This window comes from Temnothorax longispinosus, chromosome 9 (assembly GCF_030848805.1).
Source record: "Temnothorax longispinosus isolate EJ_2023e chromosome 9, Tlon_JGU_v1, whole genome shotgun sequence".
In the NCBI taxonomy this organism is placed as follows: Eukaryota; Metazoa; Arthropoda; class Insecta; order Hymenoptera; family Formicidae; genus Temnothorax; species Temnothorax longispinosus.
The window spans coordinates 20,716,386-20,736,960 of record NC_092366.1 but is presented as its reverse complement, the minus strand read 5'-3'; the positions used below and the strand labels follow the sequence as shown (position 1 = coordinate 20,736,960).

General features: G+C 48.4%; 2 protein-coding genes across 2 annotated transcripts in view; both read left to right on the top strand.

The window, feature by feature from the left end:
- The window catches only part of LOC139819054 (uncharacterized), a 63,031-nt gene that overhangs the window by 34,768 nt on the left and 7,688 nt on the right, over positions 1-20,575 (top strand). The window lies entirely within an intron of this gene.
- Pits (Protein interacting with Ttk69 and Sin3A) lies at positions 1,081-18,909 on the top strand. Its single transcript, XM_071788205.1, has 5 exons — positions 1,081-2,831; positions 14,096-14,247; positions 14,441-14,627; positions 14,834-15,078; positions 15,172-18,909. The coding sequence occupies exons 1-5, from the start codon at positions 2,087-2,089 to the stop codon at positions 15,310-15,312; spliced, it is 1,470 nt and encodes a 489-aa protein (XP_071644306.1). The 5' UTR covers positions 1,081-2,086; the 3' UTR covers positions 15,313-18,909.

The following is a 20,575-nucleotide window of genomic DNA, read 5'->3' as shown; positions in this document are numbered from 1 at the left end:
GCAAATTCTCTAAAAAAGTATTTCGTGACAAGGAGCAACGGTCGATACGATGATATCGAGTCATCGTCACGTAACGCTGTCTAATGAAGAGCTGAGATACTCGAGACGCATTTGAGGCATTCCAACGTACACTCGGTACCTTCAAAATTCGACATCGCGCCTATTGATTCGCGCAAACAGCCGGCATCCCGTATCGACGTATCGCGTTAGCGATACTCGCCGGGCGCTTAAAAATTATATAAAAAAAAAAAAAAACACCGCTCGCGCGATAAAAACTGCAACGGCGCGTTTCTGCGTGACTCCGTGTATCTTATCACAAATAATCGTGAGATTTTCGCGCAGCGTCACATCAGCCCCAATCTCAAGTCCTTTATTCGCATTCTCTGGTAGCGAGACACTTTGATAAGAATAATCGCTAATACGGTCCGGTCTCGCGTTTTCACGGCTGTGTAAAACCGGCTGTTCATTGCGAAGAGTGGGCGCCGGGTTGATGCAAGAGAGAGAGAGAGAGAGAATGCGCGCGCGCGCGCGCGTGCACACAGCATGCAGCCTCCCCCTCGTGATCCCCGACGCTCCGAGCTTTCCTCCCCTCCCCCCCTGCTTCACCTCCGGGTAACCCTCTCGCGCTCCGCCGGATCCCGGTCGCTGCCTACGTGTCCCCCTAGGGCACTCCGCGGCGCGCCTGCGCAGCCTCGCGATTATGACGTCATGCACCATGACGCCACAACGTCCGATTGGCGGAGCGCGTCGTCGTCGCCGTCGTCGTCGTGTCGTCGTAGCTGTTTTTTAGGGACGACGGTGTTACGGGTCGCGGGGGGGTGGCGGGAGGGGGAGGAGGGAATGGCTTGGCAATGGCCAGAGGGCACGCAGGGGGGGAACGAGAGAAGCGCGCTCGAGAGAGAAAGGGAGGAGAGAGCGAGAGAGAAAGAGAGCGTACATAGATCTGCCAGCGATGACGGAGGAGGGGGGGAGGAGATCGAGCGGTGCCGAACGTGGCCGAACAAATGCGAGCGACGCGCGAAAGAGAGAAAGGCTACCTCGGGAGCGAGAGAGACGGAGCTAGGTTGTGGACTGGGGAGGTGGGGACGCGGCGCGACGGTCTAGCTCGGCTTTTGCCGCCGCATTCTCGAGCGTTCGTTTCTTCGTACGGCAGTCGGACGGGCGAGCGTACGTCTCGTCGCGCCGATATATCCCGCGTTAATTTTCGCGTGTTCGTCTCGTGTTCGTTTGCCGAGAAGAAGAGAAAGAGAGAGAGAAAAAGAGAATCCACAGAGCGGAGAGAGGGAAGAAGAGTATTACGGCGACGGTTGGTCGCGATCGCGTGTGCCTCGCGTTTTTGCGGTGCTCCGCCGCCTCGCGTTTCCTTTCCCGGTGCGTGCGAGACAGTGAGATACACCGAGTTGAAAGGGAAGCACGGAGATTCCGTGGCGAGCGCCTCTTTGAGCCCTCGGAGGGCGCGCGCGAGTTTTCCGTCGCCATCGCGGGTTTCTCTCCCCTTTCGCGGATTTTCGCCCGCGGGTCGTTCGCTCCGGGTGTCCCCACGCGCCGTGGCGAAGTGAGGTGAGGCGAGGCGAGGCGAAGCGGAGCGGAGCGGGCGTCGTCGGGCGTCGCTACGCGTTCGTCCTCTCGCGGCTCATGTGCCCGCGAGCCGCGGCGACGGAGTGCGCGCGTGACGGGAGGTGGTTGACGTTATCGTCGTCTACATCGTTATTTCGAGCGGCGGTTATTTCTTGGACGAGTATAGTGCGGCGCGCGGTCGGGATCAATTCTCGTTACTTGGAGCGGAGTGATCCCGCGCGAGAGCGAGAGGGTGGGAGATAAGTAGTGGACAAAGCGGACGATCAAGCGCGAGGATAGTCGCGATAGCGAGTTTAAGCGAGAGAGATAAGAGCCCCGGGGGAGATATACGTGCCGCGAGACAAACAGTGGATGTGAAGTGATAAATCGCCGAGCGACGACACAGTGGACGATTGCGAACACCTCCCTGCCCCCCGTGAGCGTCGGCATCGCTCACCACCACCACCGCCATCGTTATCAAACAGCGGGAGAGTTCCTCGACGCCGACACGACGTTTCACGCCGGCAGGATGATGGGCAAACGGACGCAGTGCTATCTGTGCGATCTGCCCAGGATGCCGTGGGCGATGATAATGGATTACGCGGAGCCGGTGTGCCGCGGCTGCGTGAATTACGAGGGCGCCGACCGGATCGACCACGTCCTCGAGACGGCGAAGCAGCTGAAGAAGGCGCACGGCTTCCAGGACGCCCGGTCGTCCGCCGCGTCCAAGACGTATCGGACGAGCGCGGGCCACACCGAGCACAACGGCGGGACGAATCTCGACGTCCTGCCGATTCAGAACACGCCGCAGGGCAGCCACACGCGCCACCACAACATCGCCAGCTACTCGCAGCTGCACCACCGTAACTCGATCACCGAGTTCACGTCGGGCACGGCGGCCGCGGCCGCCGCCAGGCAGCAGCAGCAGGTCGGCCGCCAGCACGGCGACGAGGGCCACGAGATCGCCAACAGCATCCGTAGCAATCCCCCGCGTCTGTCGAGCGCCCATCTCGCGGCGGTCGCCGCGCACCAGATGACCCTCCACACGCGCGGCATCACCCAGCTCAAGCGCGGCATCTCGGCGATCGACGAGGACGAGCACAGCGACAAGCGGCTCTCCCTCGAGGAGCAGCATCCGGTCAGGCCGCCGCTCACCCGCGGCGACTCCCTGCCCGCGGTCAGCCTCGCCGTCAGCTACGTGCAGGACAGGAACAAGGAGAAGCATCCGGTGAGGGCGCCCAGCTTCGAGACGGCGACCACCTTCAAGGCCAACGGTGAGTCTTTCTCCCCTCTGTTCTCTGTTTTTGGGTCGCGCCCCGCGATCGATCGATCGCGCGGCGACGACGACGACGGTCGACGGTGGGGTCGTGGGGTTCGTCCCCCCCGAATCCGCGATCGTTTCGAGGGTTCTCCCCTCGTCTTCGTCGCGATATACCCTGGGAACTTGACGAGGCGAAAACATCGCGGCTCGATGTCACGGCGCCGTGGAAGGTATTATCGCTCGATGATTTCATTTGTTTGCGTTCGTCCTGAAATCTACTTCGGAAGCTTTGTTCTGGTTTGTGATTGTTTACAGCGCGTAGAGACGAGATTGAACCAAGCACGCACGCGGGGCACTAGGTCGTGTGCATTGCCAAACATTGATCTGTTGAAGTCTTCGGGAAAATCGATTCCCGGTGTTGCGATTATTAGATTCCACAGATACGATGCATAAACTCATTCATGGACTTTTCATTCATAACGTAGAATCGTTAGCCACTAACGTGTGAGATCTTTTATAAAAATAACTGTGTGATTAAAAGATCGCACCTTTAAAGCCAATATTTTACGACTCCAATTTAACGTGAGTAGCGGACACTCGACAGAAGTGTAAAATCGAGTTCCGCCGAGTGTTCTATTTATTGTCGAGTGATCGTAATTTCCTTTTGAGATTGCGTTGTAGCGCATCTAAGAATCTCTATAGATGCCTCTCGGTTTCTTTAAACAATAAGTCATCGAGTCAAAAGTTGAAATACTTCTGTTTGGCGTGTAAGAACCATCGATTTACTTCATACCTGATGTTGAATATAATAAACGCGTGGCATATTTCTCAAAACAAAAGCCTCGCGTCAGCAACCGTCGTCTTCGCTTCCCTACAAGAGTAAACAAAATACTCGGGATATCGGGCAAAAAGTGTGTCCGGCATTCCGGCCTTTGCGCGCGCGCGCGCGGCAGCTCGACATAATTTTTTAGCGGGCGGTGGTCTGGCGTTTTTATCGGTTCCTACTATAAATAGTTGAAGAGGAGGGGTCTGTGCGCACAGTCATTCGTTCGTGGCCATCTGGCGCGAGAAGGCAACGCACGCACACGCGTGTACGTCGATGAGGACGACGACGACGACGATGCAGAGAGATCGCATTAAAAGGAAGCAACGTCCTCTGTCGCGTCCTCGCTCCGCTCTCTTTCTCTCTCTCTTTCCTTCTCCTCCCCTTCGTTTTCCCTCCGCTCTGTTCATATATGTATATGTATATACATGTATATCTGTCTCTTTCTCCTCTGTATCTAGCTCTCTGCCTTCGATCGGCGTCCGAACGCGTACAAAAGAGACGTACGTCGAGCACGTGATGGGACGACCAAAAGATACACACATTCAGTTGCCATGTCGTGACGTGTTCAATCAGGTGACGTCACGCCGCCGTCGCTGCTGTCTCGTCGCCGTATTTATACCCGATGAATGAGACCGTTGTACGCCGGTCGCTCTCAACAACGAGCGAATCTTCCGCTCGCGAGCGCGAATTTTTACAGCGACGGGATGCTGCGTTCGCGTCTGGTGAACTTAAGTACGACGTGTTGCATTACGCTTATCGCGACGAAGCGGCGCAGGTTCCTCTCCTTTCCCCGTCACTTCGCGAAGCACGCGAAGCATGATAAAGTCTTGTTTGGGGCACGCTCTCGCCACCGCGGAGTGACTTTATTCTTCCCCCTACGTCACGGCGCGATACAGAATCTTAGTCGCTCCGATTTTAACGAAATATACGGAACCGACGCGCGGCGAGCGTTGAACCAACGACGAGAGATCGGAGCGAAGGCCGGCGTCACGCGCGAACGGCGTCGGCAGTAATTATCTCCGGTCCGATGCGTTTGCTTTGTCGTTCGTCCGACAAAAATGCATGGGCTTTTATCGGAACAGAGATATAAGGATTCATTCTTCTTCTACGCGAACGCGGAGGGAGATGAATGAACGGTTTGGAGCGGTCTTCCATTACCGTTCAAATCTCCGTGACGTTATAACTTCAACGTCACTCTGACGCTGCTGGTTGGCTCCTCCTTCTTTATAGATTTCGTTCGCGATTTATTAAAGCGGAGCGAAATCGCGCGGAATTCCGGAAAACTTTAATCAGGTGACGTCGGAAGTCGTGATTCTACGATCGCACGAAACTCGCGCGCGCAACATTCGATCGTACTCCGCTGCATAACTAACAATAAGCGCGAGCGCGTTCGCTCATCTCTCCTCTCTCTCTCTTTCCCTTTGTGATGGCGAGTCGCTCTTTTCTCTCGCGCGACGCGTCCCGTGACGCGCTTTTCGGTTCCGTCTTCTCTATCGTTCGCTTCTCTCTTTTCTCTTCTTCTCCCCGTCTCCCCTTCTCGTCGCGTCGCACGTCGCATCGCGGCGACGAAACCGGTCCCGAGGTTGTCTCCTCCGCGGCGCGCCGTGACATTTTCGCCGGGATAACTGTAGCGTGCCCCCCTTTTCTTGCTCGCGCCGCTCGCTGCTTTTCACGCCGGCGAAAGATACGCGCGGCCCATTGACGATGACGGCGACGTCGTTGTCGCGTAATCCTACCCCAACCTTACCTAATCTTAACCTGATCGTACGCGCGCGGGCGGCACGGTGACCTTGCCTCTCGTCGACCGTTATTTTGACACTCTAAATCGGCCGGGTCTTTTACGGAGAATGAGTGGATTACTGGATTATTTGAAAAAGAAAAATCATCCATTATGTCTTTTATCTACTTAGAATCCGTAGATCCACTTTGTTTCTCTTAACGAATATTTACATAAATTCTCATTCAAAGATGTCATTAATGCTCTGTCTTGATTATAAAATAAAACTCGTAGTTTTCTCTCTTTTAATCTACCGTTGTTACGTTCCGAGATGACGGAATGCTTCGCTGAAACGGAGTTTGTATCGGATAACAAAGGTTTCTCGATCGTCCATGAGTAATAATTCTCGGAGGACGATAACCTGGCAGAGATTGGAAACGTGCGCGCGCGCGCGATGTTTTCGAGACACCCAGTGCAGTGACGTAGAACGCCATAAACAGCTGAATATATAATATATTGTCGCGCCGTCTGGTATCAGTCGCGTTATCTCACCCGATAACAGTCCTGTAAAAGATAATCAGCGATCACGAACCGTCGCCGTTATCGCTGTTATTCAATGCGGTGTACGAACTGCCTGCGTGCGCTTTATTAAAATATTTTCAATTGCCTAGGCTAATAGACTCGAGGATATCGCGTCGATCGCAATGATAATCGCAGAAATATGTCTCAGAAATAGCTGATTATTTTCTTCACATCAAGGATACTTTATATCATTATTGACAGAAATCTGATCTGTCTCTGTGGAAAAATATTGGCGGTTATCTCGCGATGGCGGGACACGGTTACATCGTGTTACCATCGTGAAAATGCTATTGTAACGAAGTAACCGTGGAAAAAAACCCATCAGAGAAGCGGGATTTGCTTATTTTTCCTGTCGAGCTTTTTTTTTTATCCTTGAGGTTACTGTTTCCGTTCAAAAGACAGCGTTCACGTATACGCGAGTTCCGATAAAAATAGATTATCGCTGGCAAAGATTGGGGTCTGGAAATAAACGCGGAGATCTCGTGAGAGAGAGAGAGAAGGAGAACCTTTGAGATCCGGAGAAATTCCGCTTGTTTTTTGATTCGGCCATCGATTATTGATCTTTAAACTAAATGCTTGCTAGATCTGCTCGACAACGTATTGCTCGATTTATACATCGCGAGAACAATTTAAATAACCCGCGAATGAGAGTATTGCGTATTTTAACCAGGAACTGAAAAATAAAATTTCCAGCGAATTCGATTTTTAGCATCGCAAACATGGGAAATGTTTAGCTTCACGTATAAGAATAAGAATAACGTGTGTAATCAAGATAGTTTACGTATGAATTTTTGATTGAATTTAATAATGTCACAAATTTAATCAATTTAATAATTTTATCATTTAAATATAAAAAGTATTGTATTTCTTGTTAATCTTCATTTCGACAAATCAGTCGTTGCAGTTAATCCATTATCGAGATTTCATTTCTCTGGATGATGTTATAAATTATCTCGAAACTCGAAATCAACTATATTTCTCGCGTTTGTATCTACGTTATTCTTCGCTGTCATTCATCATTGGGGTTTACAACGAACGGATGCTCGCGCGTGCTGACATCAGTATCGTTTTTCTTAATGGAAACCAAATCTCGCAAATGGACGTAGCTCCATGGCAATTTAATTCTTTATTATTATACTTTGTGGCATGCTCTGTTGTACTTGTTCTAAAAATTTTCAAACGTTTAAAGTATTGCCAACGTCAAGTTTTAGTTATTTACTTTTTACTTTACGAAAACCTAGTACCGATTTAATAAATTAACCATAATCTGACCTTAAATCACTTTTATCTCTTAAAATATGTAATTCATGATCCCGCGTTTATTACGTGTAAGATATTACGTCAGCACGAGAACTATTTCCGTAATATTCCATACTACAGATTCCACCGACTTTCTCGTTAAAGATTTGCGAGCAAATCTTTCCGCGATTCGTTCTCTATATATCTCATATTCTCATGCGAGCTCGTATCAATAATGGATTGACGGTATGGTAAATGGAGGAGAATGAGATCGCGGTTCTCCTAGTCCGACGTTCACCGGCTCGAAACGCTCAGAATTAAACCGAACGTGATCCGTTGGGTTGTTTGCGAGAGAGCATCTCGTTTCGCGAACGTTAAGCACGTACGTTACGTCAGTCAGTTTCCGTGCGGCAACGTCAGTTGCGATCAATCATGCGGCAAGAGGCGACGGCAGATACGGCGACTGGCCTGTTTGATGACCGGCCAAAGCGCCCGCGCGCGCACTCACGTTCGCGAATACGTGCGACGAGGAGCTAGGTCGAGACGTTCGGGGAGGAGAAGGGCGAACCAGAAAGAGACTTTGTTCTCATATTCATGCGCCGGGCGTAGCGTTCCGCGCGTCGTCTACCCCTATATCGAAACAGATCGAAATCAGAGGCGATAAACGCGCCCGAGTAGCGAGATTCAGGTAATCCGAATACGAAAATTTTTTCGAGGATCCGTCCGCGTTTGCGAAGATAATCCCTTCGCGTATCGAGACACATTATCCCCGGACAAATGTAGTCGCGGGTGAAACAACGATTAAACCTAAAATAAAAAATGCTTCATCAGGTGCGACAGAAAAAAAATGTAATATTATAAAATGTGAACGTTCTAGAGATATTAAATAAAGGTGGCTTCAACACCAAATTTGTCAAACAATATCTACACTATTTTATCAAGTCATTAATTTTTCATTATTTGAAGATAAAGATTACAAATTAGAGACAACGAATTATGTAGATAGAAATATTGCTGTAAGCAGTTCTGTCGGTCGAATTAATCCTCGGGTTTGATCAAAGTCGCTCTAACCGCGCACATCACGCTGACAGAATTGAACATAAATATTAACAAGATCCCGCTCGATGACCGAGAACCGTCAATATTTATTTATTCTGTGTCACGTGAATATATTATTCACATATCACGGGTCGCTATTTATCCATTAAAAAATGTAATACGAAACTTGTTGATCGCTCCTCCGCCACTCTCGACACTTTTTCTTTCTTTTAGAAGAGAAAAGTGGATCATCCCCATAATTGATTAGACATAAATTTAAAAAAAAAAAGAAAAGAGAATGAAAAGCGAGAATAAGCTTCTGAATGCTGCTGTAAAGCGTGAATCGTAGTAGGATATAGTGGCGAGAGACAGACAGCACACCTCGACGAGTCGCGCGTTTCGCAACTGTCGTTGTTACGTATTGTGAGCGGCCGATCGATCGCGTACAGATAGATACTTCGCTCTCCTGCCCTACGTCATCGGGACGAGTTTCATGTAGGTATATACGGCAGAACGGACAGCGTGTGTACACGACGACGACGACGACGACGACGTGCCTGTGAAGGGGCTGTACTTTCGAAACAAGGCCACTATACGACGGCCAGCGATACGCACCGTCGTCCAGGGACGTGCGAATTACACACGAACGTGTATTTCGAAAGGATCTCGTCGAACGCGAGTCAAACATTCGTCACGTGATCTCTGTTGAACACGAGCGTTCAGATAAGAATTCGTTAGTGTTTCCCCGCGAGTGGAGCCAAATTGTTGTATACAAGCATATCGGTCTAGGAATTTGGATTTTTGGAATAGTTAGAGAAAGAGCAGAAGAAAGTAGCTTATTATAGCTTAATTTTCCAACGTAGCTTGAAGTGTTTCTGACTCTTTACGATATCTCGTATACGTAACGAGATAATTCTCGGTTGTAGAAATTTAACAATGTTTACGTACTCGAGCGATAAGGAGGACCGAGGGATAAAACTTCGAAACTTCGTTTAGCGATAAGATTACTCGACTTTTTCAACTTCTTTTGGAATGAATATTCCAATCTCTTCACGCGGATACGGAGAGTACTTATTGCTTTATCGCAGGAGGAGGAAACGTACGAGACCGTCTATTTGAATCACTGCCTAGAGAGAGAGAGAGAGACTCGTGCGTTTTAACACTTTTAACCGTGAGTCATCGAAAATAATAAAATTTTATTTCAGCGACAGAAACGGCAGCATAAACATCGTAAATATACATTTTTTTCCATCGCCGTACGCGTATTGGTGTAATCGCGTATAACCGCTAGTTACCGTGCATAAAAATACATTCCGATAACGATGTGTATATTTCTGCATCTGTTTGCGCGACGTTAATCTTTTCAATTTTACTAAACGCATAATAGCTGTGCGAATATATTCTAGCGACGCTCAATGATGCTGACGGAGCGTCCGATTAGATTGCCTTTTTTTTTTTCTAAAAACCAAACTTAATGTTATCAGATAAAGTGAACGGTGTAACGAGAACTGACTGAGGTTTCATTTGTAACTAACAGAAGGAAATGTCTGTTTAAGGATCGAGATTGCAGACCAACACGTGTGGTTTTCGTTATAAATGGGAAAATTCGAGAAACGAAGATTGACAAACGAAAGAAAAATTCGAGAAATGAAGATTGAAAAATGTTCCATTTGAATTCTGTGCAAATTTCAACATTATTTGATTTTGAACGGTATTAATTCTGGGAAAATGACCTCTTGGAAAATCGATATGAAGGAACCAAACGCCAATCATGTCACTCTAGAGCACAAGTTTCCTTATACCGCGACTCTCTTCTACCTAAAGATCTCGTCGGATCTCCTCCCGGTGTTCACGCCGTTTCCGCCTCCCTGATCTTTCAGCGGCGGCGTGCTTTGGCACTGGCTAAATTAAACGTCCGAAAGCGGCGACAGAAACAAGTTCGTTTACCGGGAAACCGCGCGAGAATGCCGCGCAGCTGTTCCGAGGAAGAAACCGAGTCGGCGCGGTGCGCGCAACGCGAAAGAGCCGCTACGAATAAATCGCGAGCGCACGCTCGGCACGGCCCTGATCGAGTGTGTGACTAACAACCGCGCGGCCGCCTACGTGCGTGATGCGATGTGTCGCGGTTACAGAAAGAAAGAAAAAGAGAGAGAGAGAGAGACTCGAACGCGCGGGCGCGCGTGCATACGTTTTCCCCCTCGCCCCACCGTCCGTTTCGCTCGCTTCACAACGTTCCTCTTCCTTCTCGCGTAATCTCGCGAGGATGAAGAGACGTCGTCGCCGGTCCTCTCGGCGCTCTATCGGAGCCGTCACGGAAAAGTACCGGTCACACGTCTACCCGGTGGCACTCTATCTGTCCTTCTCCCTCCCTGCTGCCGTACCCCCTATCTGCTCCGTATGCCGTAGGCGAGGCCTCGGTGACTCGCGCGCGTACACACCGTCATACTACGGGCGGGAGACGCGGGGAGCGGAGGACGCGTATCTGCGCGCGGGATTGCGTGTCACCGCGAACAGCCGTGACCGAATGATGATTCCTTCCTCGCTCGCTCGCTCGCGCGGCCAACAAGTCGGCCGCTCGTTGGTATGTGTATTATACGAGTTGTTCCTCTCTCGCGTTCGTCGCCTCCCGTCGCCGCGTCGCCACCGGACCTCTAACCCTCGGGTACAGAGATGCATTCGACGTACATGTACCGAGGCGCCTTACGCAGAGGCGTGTTGATACACAGGCGCTATACTCCGCGCGCGTATATTTTAGCTCCGCAGTTAAAAATAGCACTTGACGGACGAGGATGACGTTTCGTATTTGCAAAAACAGGAGGCGGAGAGAGAGAGAGAGAGGAGAGAGAGAATCGCTACACGGGATCGCTTTACGGTCGTGGATTATTATCGACGTTTCAATACTGGCGACGCGGTTGTAGATTGGATTTTAGAACGCCGCTCCTGTTTGTTTGCCCCGGGACTCGTACGGGACTTCTGTTTTATCTGATAGATTAGCATTCTGTTCACGATCATCGTGGATACGCGTGTCAAACCTTGACGATTAAATATTGACCCTCATTAGTCATATTAATTTTCTAGGGTTACCGATATAATCGCGCGGATCATCCAAGTGTTATTTTCGCGCGACATTCCGGGGTCAATGTGAACGCCACGTGCGCCTCGAAAGTACACCGCGAATCGAACTCCGAAACTCTCGTAAACAACACGCTATCGCGCTACTTTGTAGTAATCTCGCTTAATTGAGTTTACAAGCGTGGACAAATCGGTTTCTTTCGGTCCCGCGATAACATCGTCCACGCGTTTTTTCGACGGACGAAAAAAGACCCCCGATATCAGGCAGCCACGATATGCTAAACATAGAATTCAAATGAAGGATATCGTGTTTCAAAGTTCGACCCATCACGCTTATCAAATTATTCAAGCGTAATCGTAAAGACGCCGAGAATTCCGGGGCGGGGTGGGGGGCGGTGGACGCCGAAGTTTCGTAAGTTTCCGGATGGTGGTCGGGGAGAGCGTATCCTGGAGCGTATTTCGTTTGACGAATAACGACCGTACGTGAGCGGAAACCCGCGCAGGGTCGAAGACGGAGTCGCTCGACGCGCGCGTAGAAAGGCGTCGCGCCAAATGCGCGTAATTGAAGCAAGTATGTATTCCGCTCGCTCGCGACGGGATCGTGACTACGATTAGAGAGAGGCACCCAGGCGAGTGCAGCGAGACGTACAAATCGCGCGACTTACGATCGGCGTAAGAGAAAAAAGATGCTCGTCCCGCTGCTTATTATGCGCGTTATATCGCGCGTTGCATTCTCGGAATGAGCCGCTCCACTTAATCCTTCGAGACGCGCTGACAATTCTTAGAAGTTTGATCTCGACATACACGCTGTATAAATGGAATGTACAAAAATTACGGAAATTACAAGCCTCGAACGGATTGATATGAGTCTTGTCGTTTGTCCATCGAGAGAGAGAGAGAGAGAGAGAGAGAGAGAGCTTTAGTTAGAAAATTCAAGTTCTTGGAAAAATGGGATAAAACATTTCTTCCTAGATTTGAGGCGATTTTGTGAAAATTCTGCTTTGATATATATATATAAATATACAAAACCTTGAGACGATTTAAAATTATCAGTCATCCAATTGCGACGTTCCTGCTAGCTCGCGCCGATCACGGGAACAGCGCGAGAAAGAGACACGAGGAGCATGCATGTGGGAACTGTAGCGTTGACAGAAAATATATATTATGTGCGACCACGATAAAACGTATAGTGACTGAAAGGAGTAATCGGTCCGCGATACATAAAACATCGGGTAAACGATCGGCGCGTGTCGAAGGCCAATGACGATACGACGCAATACGGTAACGTGGCCGTGTGCCGTGATGATATGTCGTCGTCGTCGCCGTTGTCGTTGCTCGTATGCGACCTGCGTGTTAATCGCCTCGGCTGCTTCTTAAGTGGCTCGCCCGAGTAAACATTATCGAAATGCACCGCCTCGTGGCGACGCGCGGATTTTACAACTGTCGCGAATAAGGCCGACTCTTTCGGTGTACCTACATAGCGATAAGCCCCTTTCACGAAGATGAAATCGATGAGCGGCGATGTTGTCATCTCCAGAAATTTACGTTATTATTTGCATAACAGCTGATAAAAACTTTATAGTTGTGTCATCGCGACAAAAGTGTCTTCTGAGAAATTAATGGTCTCGCTAATACTTATCACGGTTAAAATCGCGGGTAACAATTCCGTCAAGTTTCGATACATGATGCAGGTTTTATCTTAAAGCGATAAAGACACCTTAACTTGGATTTCTATTTAATTTTTAATATCGGTTAATTGATAATAGAATATTTTCAGGAACAGGCGTTCTCTACTTAGAGAAGTCAAAGGTCAAATATATTTAACTTCGTTAACGACTAGAAGGTATTTTAGCTTACCGAAACTTCTCGTCGAGGCACGCGGTGATCCACGTAGGATCTCGCGGAGATCTCGGATTCAAGGTCCATCGAGCGAGCTCGGGAAACGCCGTTACTGACGTAATCTAACGTGCGCGGATAACGATTAACTTCTATTCTCGCCTCGTTCCTCGCAATCGTTTTCGCTACCATTATCGGCGTCGGCGTCGAGAAGAAAAACGACATTTATTTCTGCTCGCCAATGAAGTCATTGTGCTATAAAGGCGATTATTATAAGGGGGGAAACATTCCGCGCAGATTGCACATGGCAAAAAGTGGACGTGGGCAAGGACAATCTCAACTCACGATAAATTACGATCACTCGCCGTGTTACGCCGCGCGTGTCGATCACTTGTACTTTACCTTCGGGGAAACCCCTAACAAGCTCGCTCCCCGAGTCCGTTCATTCTTTTTCGCGGATCCAAAAACCGTGTTTCGATTAAAAAAGAAAAAAAAAGAAGGAAAAACGAACGTAACACATTAAAAGAAACCGCGCTGAATAACTGCGAGAACCTGTGTATTAAATTCGATTACATTGCGGGATGTCACTATTCTCTGCTTTGCGCATTAAAAATAATTTATGAGCTCACTCTAAAAAAGGCGCTCGATGACATAGTCATATCTTGAAGGAAAATAAAACAATTATCTATGTATATTCTTTGAAGAAAAAAAAACTGAAACGGTACAAAGTAAACAAGTTAAAAGTAAGGAGGCAAAAAGTGAAACTGCATAATTTGCACTTATCCTATATTTACATAATTATTATCTTTTTTTCGCGCAAACTCCTGAATGTCGTGTGAATATTCTTTCCTGAATATCCGCCTCGGAAAGTTCCCAGGGCTCCTCCGATATTTTGCATGTTTACGCTGTTATATATCCGGAAATGTAATAAATTAGAGCGTGCATTTGACGGTACATACATTTTCAGGAGCATATGTTGGGCCGTCCATACCGTTGGCACCGACCAACGTCGCGGCCAATGGTGGAGGATCGCCTCTTCGTCCAAGAACGAGTCCTCCACCGCCGCCGCCGCCGAGTCAGGAAGGCGCCAACGACAATTCGCAATCGAATCATCATCAGGTACGCACGAGATACATGTTAATTATCAGCTAGCGCAGCTTCAGCCGGTCCATTAATAGGCGACGGTCCATATTTATACGCGCGCAATCAACGTTTCTGCGCGCCTTCTGGCCTGCTGAACGCCTACGCGAGCGAGTCCATTATAAGCCTGTAATCTTAGAATGCCAACTGAGTGTGACACTTTTTCTTTCAGGGCACGGCGAACGGTCCGTCACCGATGGCCGCCCTAATGTCAGTCGCTGACAATCTGACATCGCCTGAGCCGGTGCCACAGCCACCGAACAATCCCAGTCCTACTAGCAGAAGTCCGCCGACCACGGCTGCGAACGCTCAGCAACGCAGTGCTTCTAGAGGCTCCCAGCACAGCCCGAACAGTTCAGGTAATTGCACCAGTACTGTATTTATCTATATCTATCATCTTGATATGGTCATTCATGTTTATATAGAATACACCTGCGTCTTATCAGATTTATTGAGCGAATCGTACGATTATAGAACGAGTTTTTAAAATGTTAAAATCAAACTTCTCTTTTAAGATTATAACGCAACGTCGAATAACGTCGCAAAAAATTGTGTGAATTTACAGGTTCCTCGGGCAGACGGTCCAGTAGTTCAAGGCAGGTGTCATCGACAACCGTGACGACGTCCTCGGAAGGTGCGGTCGCTCAAGCTGCCGGTGCTGAACCAGTCACGGCGCCGACCCTCAAGTGTACGCTATGCCAGGAACGCCTGGAGGACACACACTTCGTGCAGTGTCCCAGCGTACCGCACCACAAGTTCTGCTTCCCGTGCAGTCGGGACAGCATAAAGAGACAGGGTGCTGGCTCGGAGGTGAGTACCCTGGATATATCGCGCATTGGTGTCCTAGTCCTAAATATTCCATCAACGATACTCATCGGTTTTTGTTCTTGTTTCTTGTTTCAGGTTTATTGTCCGAGCGGTGAGAAATGCCCGCTGGCGAACAGTCAGGTACCGTGGGCCTTCATGCAGGGTGAGATAGCTACCATCCTGGGCGAGGATACCACGGGCACCGGGCTCAAAGTCAAGAAGGAGAGAGAAACTTAAAAACCCTCTTTCAATGTCGAATCAGGGCTCAAATTTTCTGTCCCTCTTTGTATAGAGGGGCTGTTATATGGTTGGAACCGTGAAGGGTTTCACCGAGCGCTTTTGGTAACGGTGATAAAGACTCGTTGGCGACACGCGGGAGAGCCAACGAACGACTCGAGCCAAAGACGTTGTCTGGTACGATACGGATTCTCACGAAGTTGTTGACGTCAATGATAAGGGGGGGGTTATGAAAGGGGAGGGCAAAGAAAAGGGTGGGTAGGGTTGGGGGAGGGAAAGTGGACGATTTGATTTTATTCGAAGCCGATGGGTAATGACGCGTTTTGATAATGTGATCGATGTCGTACGGTATTTTATCTTTTGTGACCGGTTTTGAGAAGAAGTCTTTGGCAAATTGTATACTGGCGGTCGATTGTTCTGCTACATACATGTACATACGGATTTCGTAGAGAGCGGTTGATTAACACGACGGAAGCAGCGCATTATTTTTCGCGGGTTAGAGGAGCAGTGCGCGACGTTGAAAATCGCGACGGCATTTGATGATGCTGATAATTTGTTGCCCGGTTGGGTTTGTACTTAGGCTTGATGCCTTTCTTCATTGTCTCTTGTATCGCGGGCATAATTGCTTGCGTTCTTTTACAACACACACACACACAGACACACGCATAGACACTACAGACATACATATACATGCAACACACAGACGCATCATGTACACAAAATACCAGAACACGTTTCACGCACACCTCGAAACGGAAACATTGACTTGGTATCGCGAAACGCACGCGATCGCATTGTACTTTATTTTTTTTTCGCCCAATCGAATGATTGGAACTCGTGGATTTAATTAATGACTAACGCGAGAGACAAGTATCCGTCTCCGCGGTTATCGCCGCCCCTTTTTCTATTCTTTCGTTTGTATACTCTTTCTACCTATACTCTTCGCTCGTTGTATTATATAATAAACATATGACGGAAATTCGGACCCAGCGCACGGGTTTTCTGTACATTGTGTATATGTGTATATACCTATATTATTAATAAAGCGTATAACTAAACGAATTTTTAACGTTTTTTAAGTGTACAAAAAGTGATCTATATTCGTTTTTGCGTTTTGTCTTATTAAATTATTATTATCCTCTGTCTCTCTTTTCTTTCGTCTTTTTTTTTCTCTTTTCGTTCTTGCGAAGTTGTATGTCGTCGTCTCTTAAAAGGCGCTCTTTGGCGTGGTAGAGACCTCGCGAGGGCACACGTTGCGTTTTACTCGCACTCCTTACAATCGCGCTCGTCTGGTCTTCGGGGGGGGGGGGGGAAGTAACAAGAAAAAAAAAGTAGAAGAGTCACGTGAGACACGTGAGCACGTCGCGCCATCCAGTCACATCCGTAAAGCGGATTATGTAATATGATAATGTCCGACTGTACAACGTCCACTTTCGCCTTTAGTTTATGCGCTAGACATTAAGTCGAGGGCCTTTTGGTTTTTCATTTTCACCGATGAAAAAGGCACGCCCATCAAAATAGGAACCACATACTCGCTATGTCTAAACGATAAAAAAAAAAAAGAGTGAAGAGGGAGAAAAGTCAGAGGCAGAGGCACTCGCTGGACGCGCCCGAGGGGGAATCCTTTCCCGCGAGAAGATCCGCTCGATCGTCGCGCGGGAAGGGGTGTCCGTTTTTTTTCTTAGGCACGCGCGCGCGCGGGCGGCTCCTTTTGTATATATTTGTACAAAACAGATCGGCACACACGTACACATACAGACACATACACATACATAAGCGAAAGGGGAGCGGTTGTCGGAAGTTGTCGCGGGGGAACGAGCGCTTCGGAAAAATAGAAGATTAAAAGGAAGAGAGACCATTTTTTTTTGTGTCGCGCCTCGTGCCGCGGACGGATTCCGCCGAGGCTCGAGATATCCTCCGCCTCCTCGTCGACGGTACGCTTCCTCGATTTAGCGGCGACGAGTGATATTTCGAAGCTACGTCTCGCGCGAAGCGGCGTCTCTGCTTAAAGTGCGTCTAAATTTGTAATGTTATTAAGCCGTTAAAGTTACCAGTGTGATGATACCAATTATATGTTACGATCGCGCATTCGCGGTCGCGATTCGATTGCTCATGTAATTAAAACTGACGGGTAAAAAGAAGTAAAAAAATCGAGAGACACGGATGCGTTGTGTCCACTTATCGGCGAAAGTTTTAAAGCGATTATTATATCACACAGATTGTTAAATATATTTTATTCCTTTCTTTCAGTACCGAGCGCGAGAAGGGCGTGTATCCCGTGAGATGTGCGTCTCTCGCACCTAATGCCGATCAATTAGACACAAAATATATTGAACAACTGCATGTACGCATGAATAATTTGTATCTTGACTTTTGTCGATAAGCATGCGTGCGCTCTCCCTAAGTTTTCCTTGCATATTACGTTGATCTTCCTGTGACGCATACGCGCTAACATTGTAAGTCTAGACGCGCTTAAGCGTCGCGCAACAACTGACGTCGAGGGGAGCGCTCGATAGCAATACTTTTTACAACTGTAACGCGGCCCTCGCCGTCGAGTTCCGGCCGAGGGGGTAGCTCTCCCGTGGAGACAACCCTTGACTTGGTCAGAACCCGGCGGTGGCGGGTCGCGATCTTTCTCACGCATAACATCTGTTCTCTCGCGCGCGCGATAACCCGCGAGAGGTTGGTGTGTTGAATTTCTTCAGTGCTTGAATTTCTTCACGTTGACATTCAGAGCACTGGGCAGAAATCGCGCTCTCCTTTTAACGTATTAAATCCGTAATGAATCCTTGTACCGGAGTAAACGGAGAGAGATCCTCTCTCGACAACGGGGGCTTGGTCGTCGCGTGCCGTATCATTCTCCACGTCCGATCATACTTTCCGTATATGTATATCCGTTGTATCTCTCTCTCTTTCTATCTTTCTCTCTCTCGGATAATAATTCCGCAGCAGGATCTCGTTTCTCAAGACGGTGCTTTGTCGTGCGAAACTCCGCGATACGAATTAATTGGTAATTATCGAGATTGCTTGCTCCATCTGTCTCCGTTGCTGTCGTCGATGTCATTATTAACGGTCGACCGGGGATGAGCGGGGAATTGGGGCGCGCAGGGAACAAGGGGGTTGCGGAGCGTCGCGACGACGCTCGGGATTACGTTGAGATAATCGCGCAACTCCGCTCGCTTTCCATCCGATTGTCAATTGTCGACGACGACGACGACGACCAAGCCGCCCAAAGTCGCCAATTTCGGCTTTTCTCTCTTCGATGAGGCGCGCACGGAGGGACGCGCGATAGTCCTTCCCCGATCGAAGGCGAAAGAACTCTTACGCTCGTATCGTGATTCGTTCCGTTTGTCTCCTATCGTCCTTCTTTCTGTTTCCCCCCCCCCTTTTTTTCCTTTCTTCTTGAACGATTCTCGTATAGCTAACGCAGATACACGAAGAAGTCGAAGAGATATGACGAAACAATATGTCGAATAGCAATTGTAGTAGTGGATAATGAAAATTTTCTAGTATACCATACCTCGAGGAACGCGTAACATTGTACTGTTTATCGTATGTATGCAACAAGCAAAAACAAAATATATGTGTTGATGTGAACGAATGCGTTTCTTTTATTCCAACCACCTCCGCACGAACTTTTGCCGTCAAATTGTAGCGTAGTTATCCCAGTCTGATATCATGCAGCGAAACAGTTTGACAGCGAAAGTTTACGTAGATTGTAATACGTTTGTTATTTACTCCCTTGTTTCTCACGCTGAGCTTTTATCACGCCGTCGAATACGGCAAACGCGAGGGTCGACCGTGACGTGTCAATTTTCGTCACGTTTTTATTATCCTAGACAGCTTCAATTTTTCATTTTCTATTGTAAGATTAAAACGGCAGCGTGCCCCTCGTATATTCGCCAATATTTGCGATCTAAATTTAAAAGTCTCTAATGAAAGTGGTCGATTTGGGAAAACGAGACAGAATTTTAGATATTATGATTATGATCATCCTCCAGACTTCAGCGATTCCTGCTCCTGAGAGCATTGCGAAATGTGTGTATGTATGTATATACATATATATAAATATATGTATACGTCAGAAAACGTATACAACGACCTTAAGCCCGAACGTTCCGCCTGGGGTCCGCAGTCGAGGGGGTGGCGAAGGGGGGCGAGGGGCCGCGAGCCCTCCCGAACCGTGAAAATCAATGCCAATATTCAGCTGGGGTGGGTGGGATGAAGGAAGGGGGGCGGAACGAGGAACGCAACGTGGCGGAATATTGATCTGTGCACGTTCCAGACGGCTCGGAAGCCACCATCTCCCCGCGCGCGTATATAGCGTTGCGCGATGACTCCGCGCGCTTAAAGCGGATGAGACGTAAATTATTCAACGCCCATGATACATGATATATAAACCACGACGAATGGACCAGGCAAATAAGATTGTTCTTTCTTGAATGGGACTAATTACGCGTGGGGAGCTCCCCCATCGTCTCTGCGAAATTGGGTTAATCCAACGGAAAACTGAAAATGTAATTTCTCTCGAAAGACGCGTATTAAAAATGAAAGAAAAGAGATATTTTTGACAGATCTTTGTATACTCGAAGTGTCGCGGTTGTGGCGCAAAAGTTAACGGCGACGGAGATTTTTTATTATGTATCTTTGGGTGCGGCATAAAAAAACAAAACGTGCAGAGAGCCCTAAAAATGCGCAACATAAAGATCATGCGTATCAGTTTAATTTGCAAAAGAAAAAGCTTTTCTCCCTCTTTCCGTCTCTCTGTTCCGTGCGGAATTCGCAAAAGGAGCTCTCTTCGCGGCCGAGCTGTCTTTCGCCTTTAAGGGTCAACATTCCCGACCGTTACCATGCACGAAGACCGTTATTATGTTGATAACTCGCCGTAACAGGGTGACGAAAGCCGAGCGCGATAGCGCGTCGCGTAAATTACAACCGCGGTGATTAACGCGAGCCGGCGACGATCACGCCTTCGCGATCGCGCCCGCCAGATAAAATTGTGAGACATCGAGAGCCTCCCTGCGCCACCCGCCCTGCAAACAAAAGCCGCGCTCCCCGTGCACGTTGATCGCCACAATTTTCGAAGATTAGATACGCGCCGCACGCGCATTTCGTCGAAATGCAGCGATAAGAATGTTTTCAGGCCACATTAGAGCGATCGTAAGCGATTGACGCGACGTTCTTACATTCGATTCGTAAATGGCCCTCGAAAATTCTCTGCGACGGTCGCAAAATCAAAATGTAGGTCGCAAAGAAATGAAAT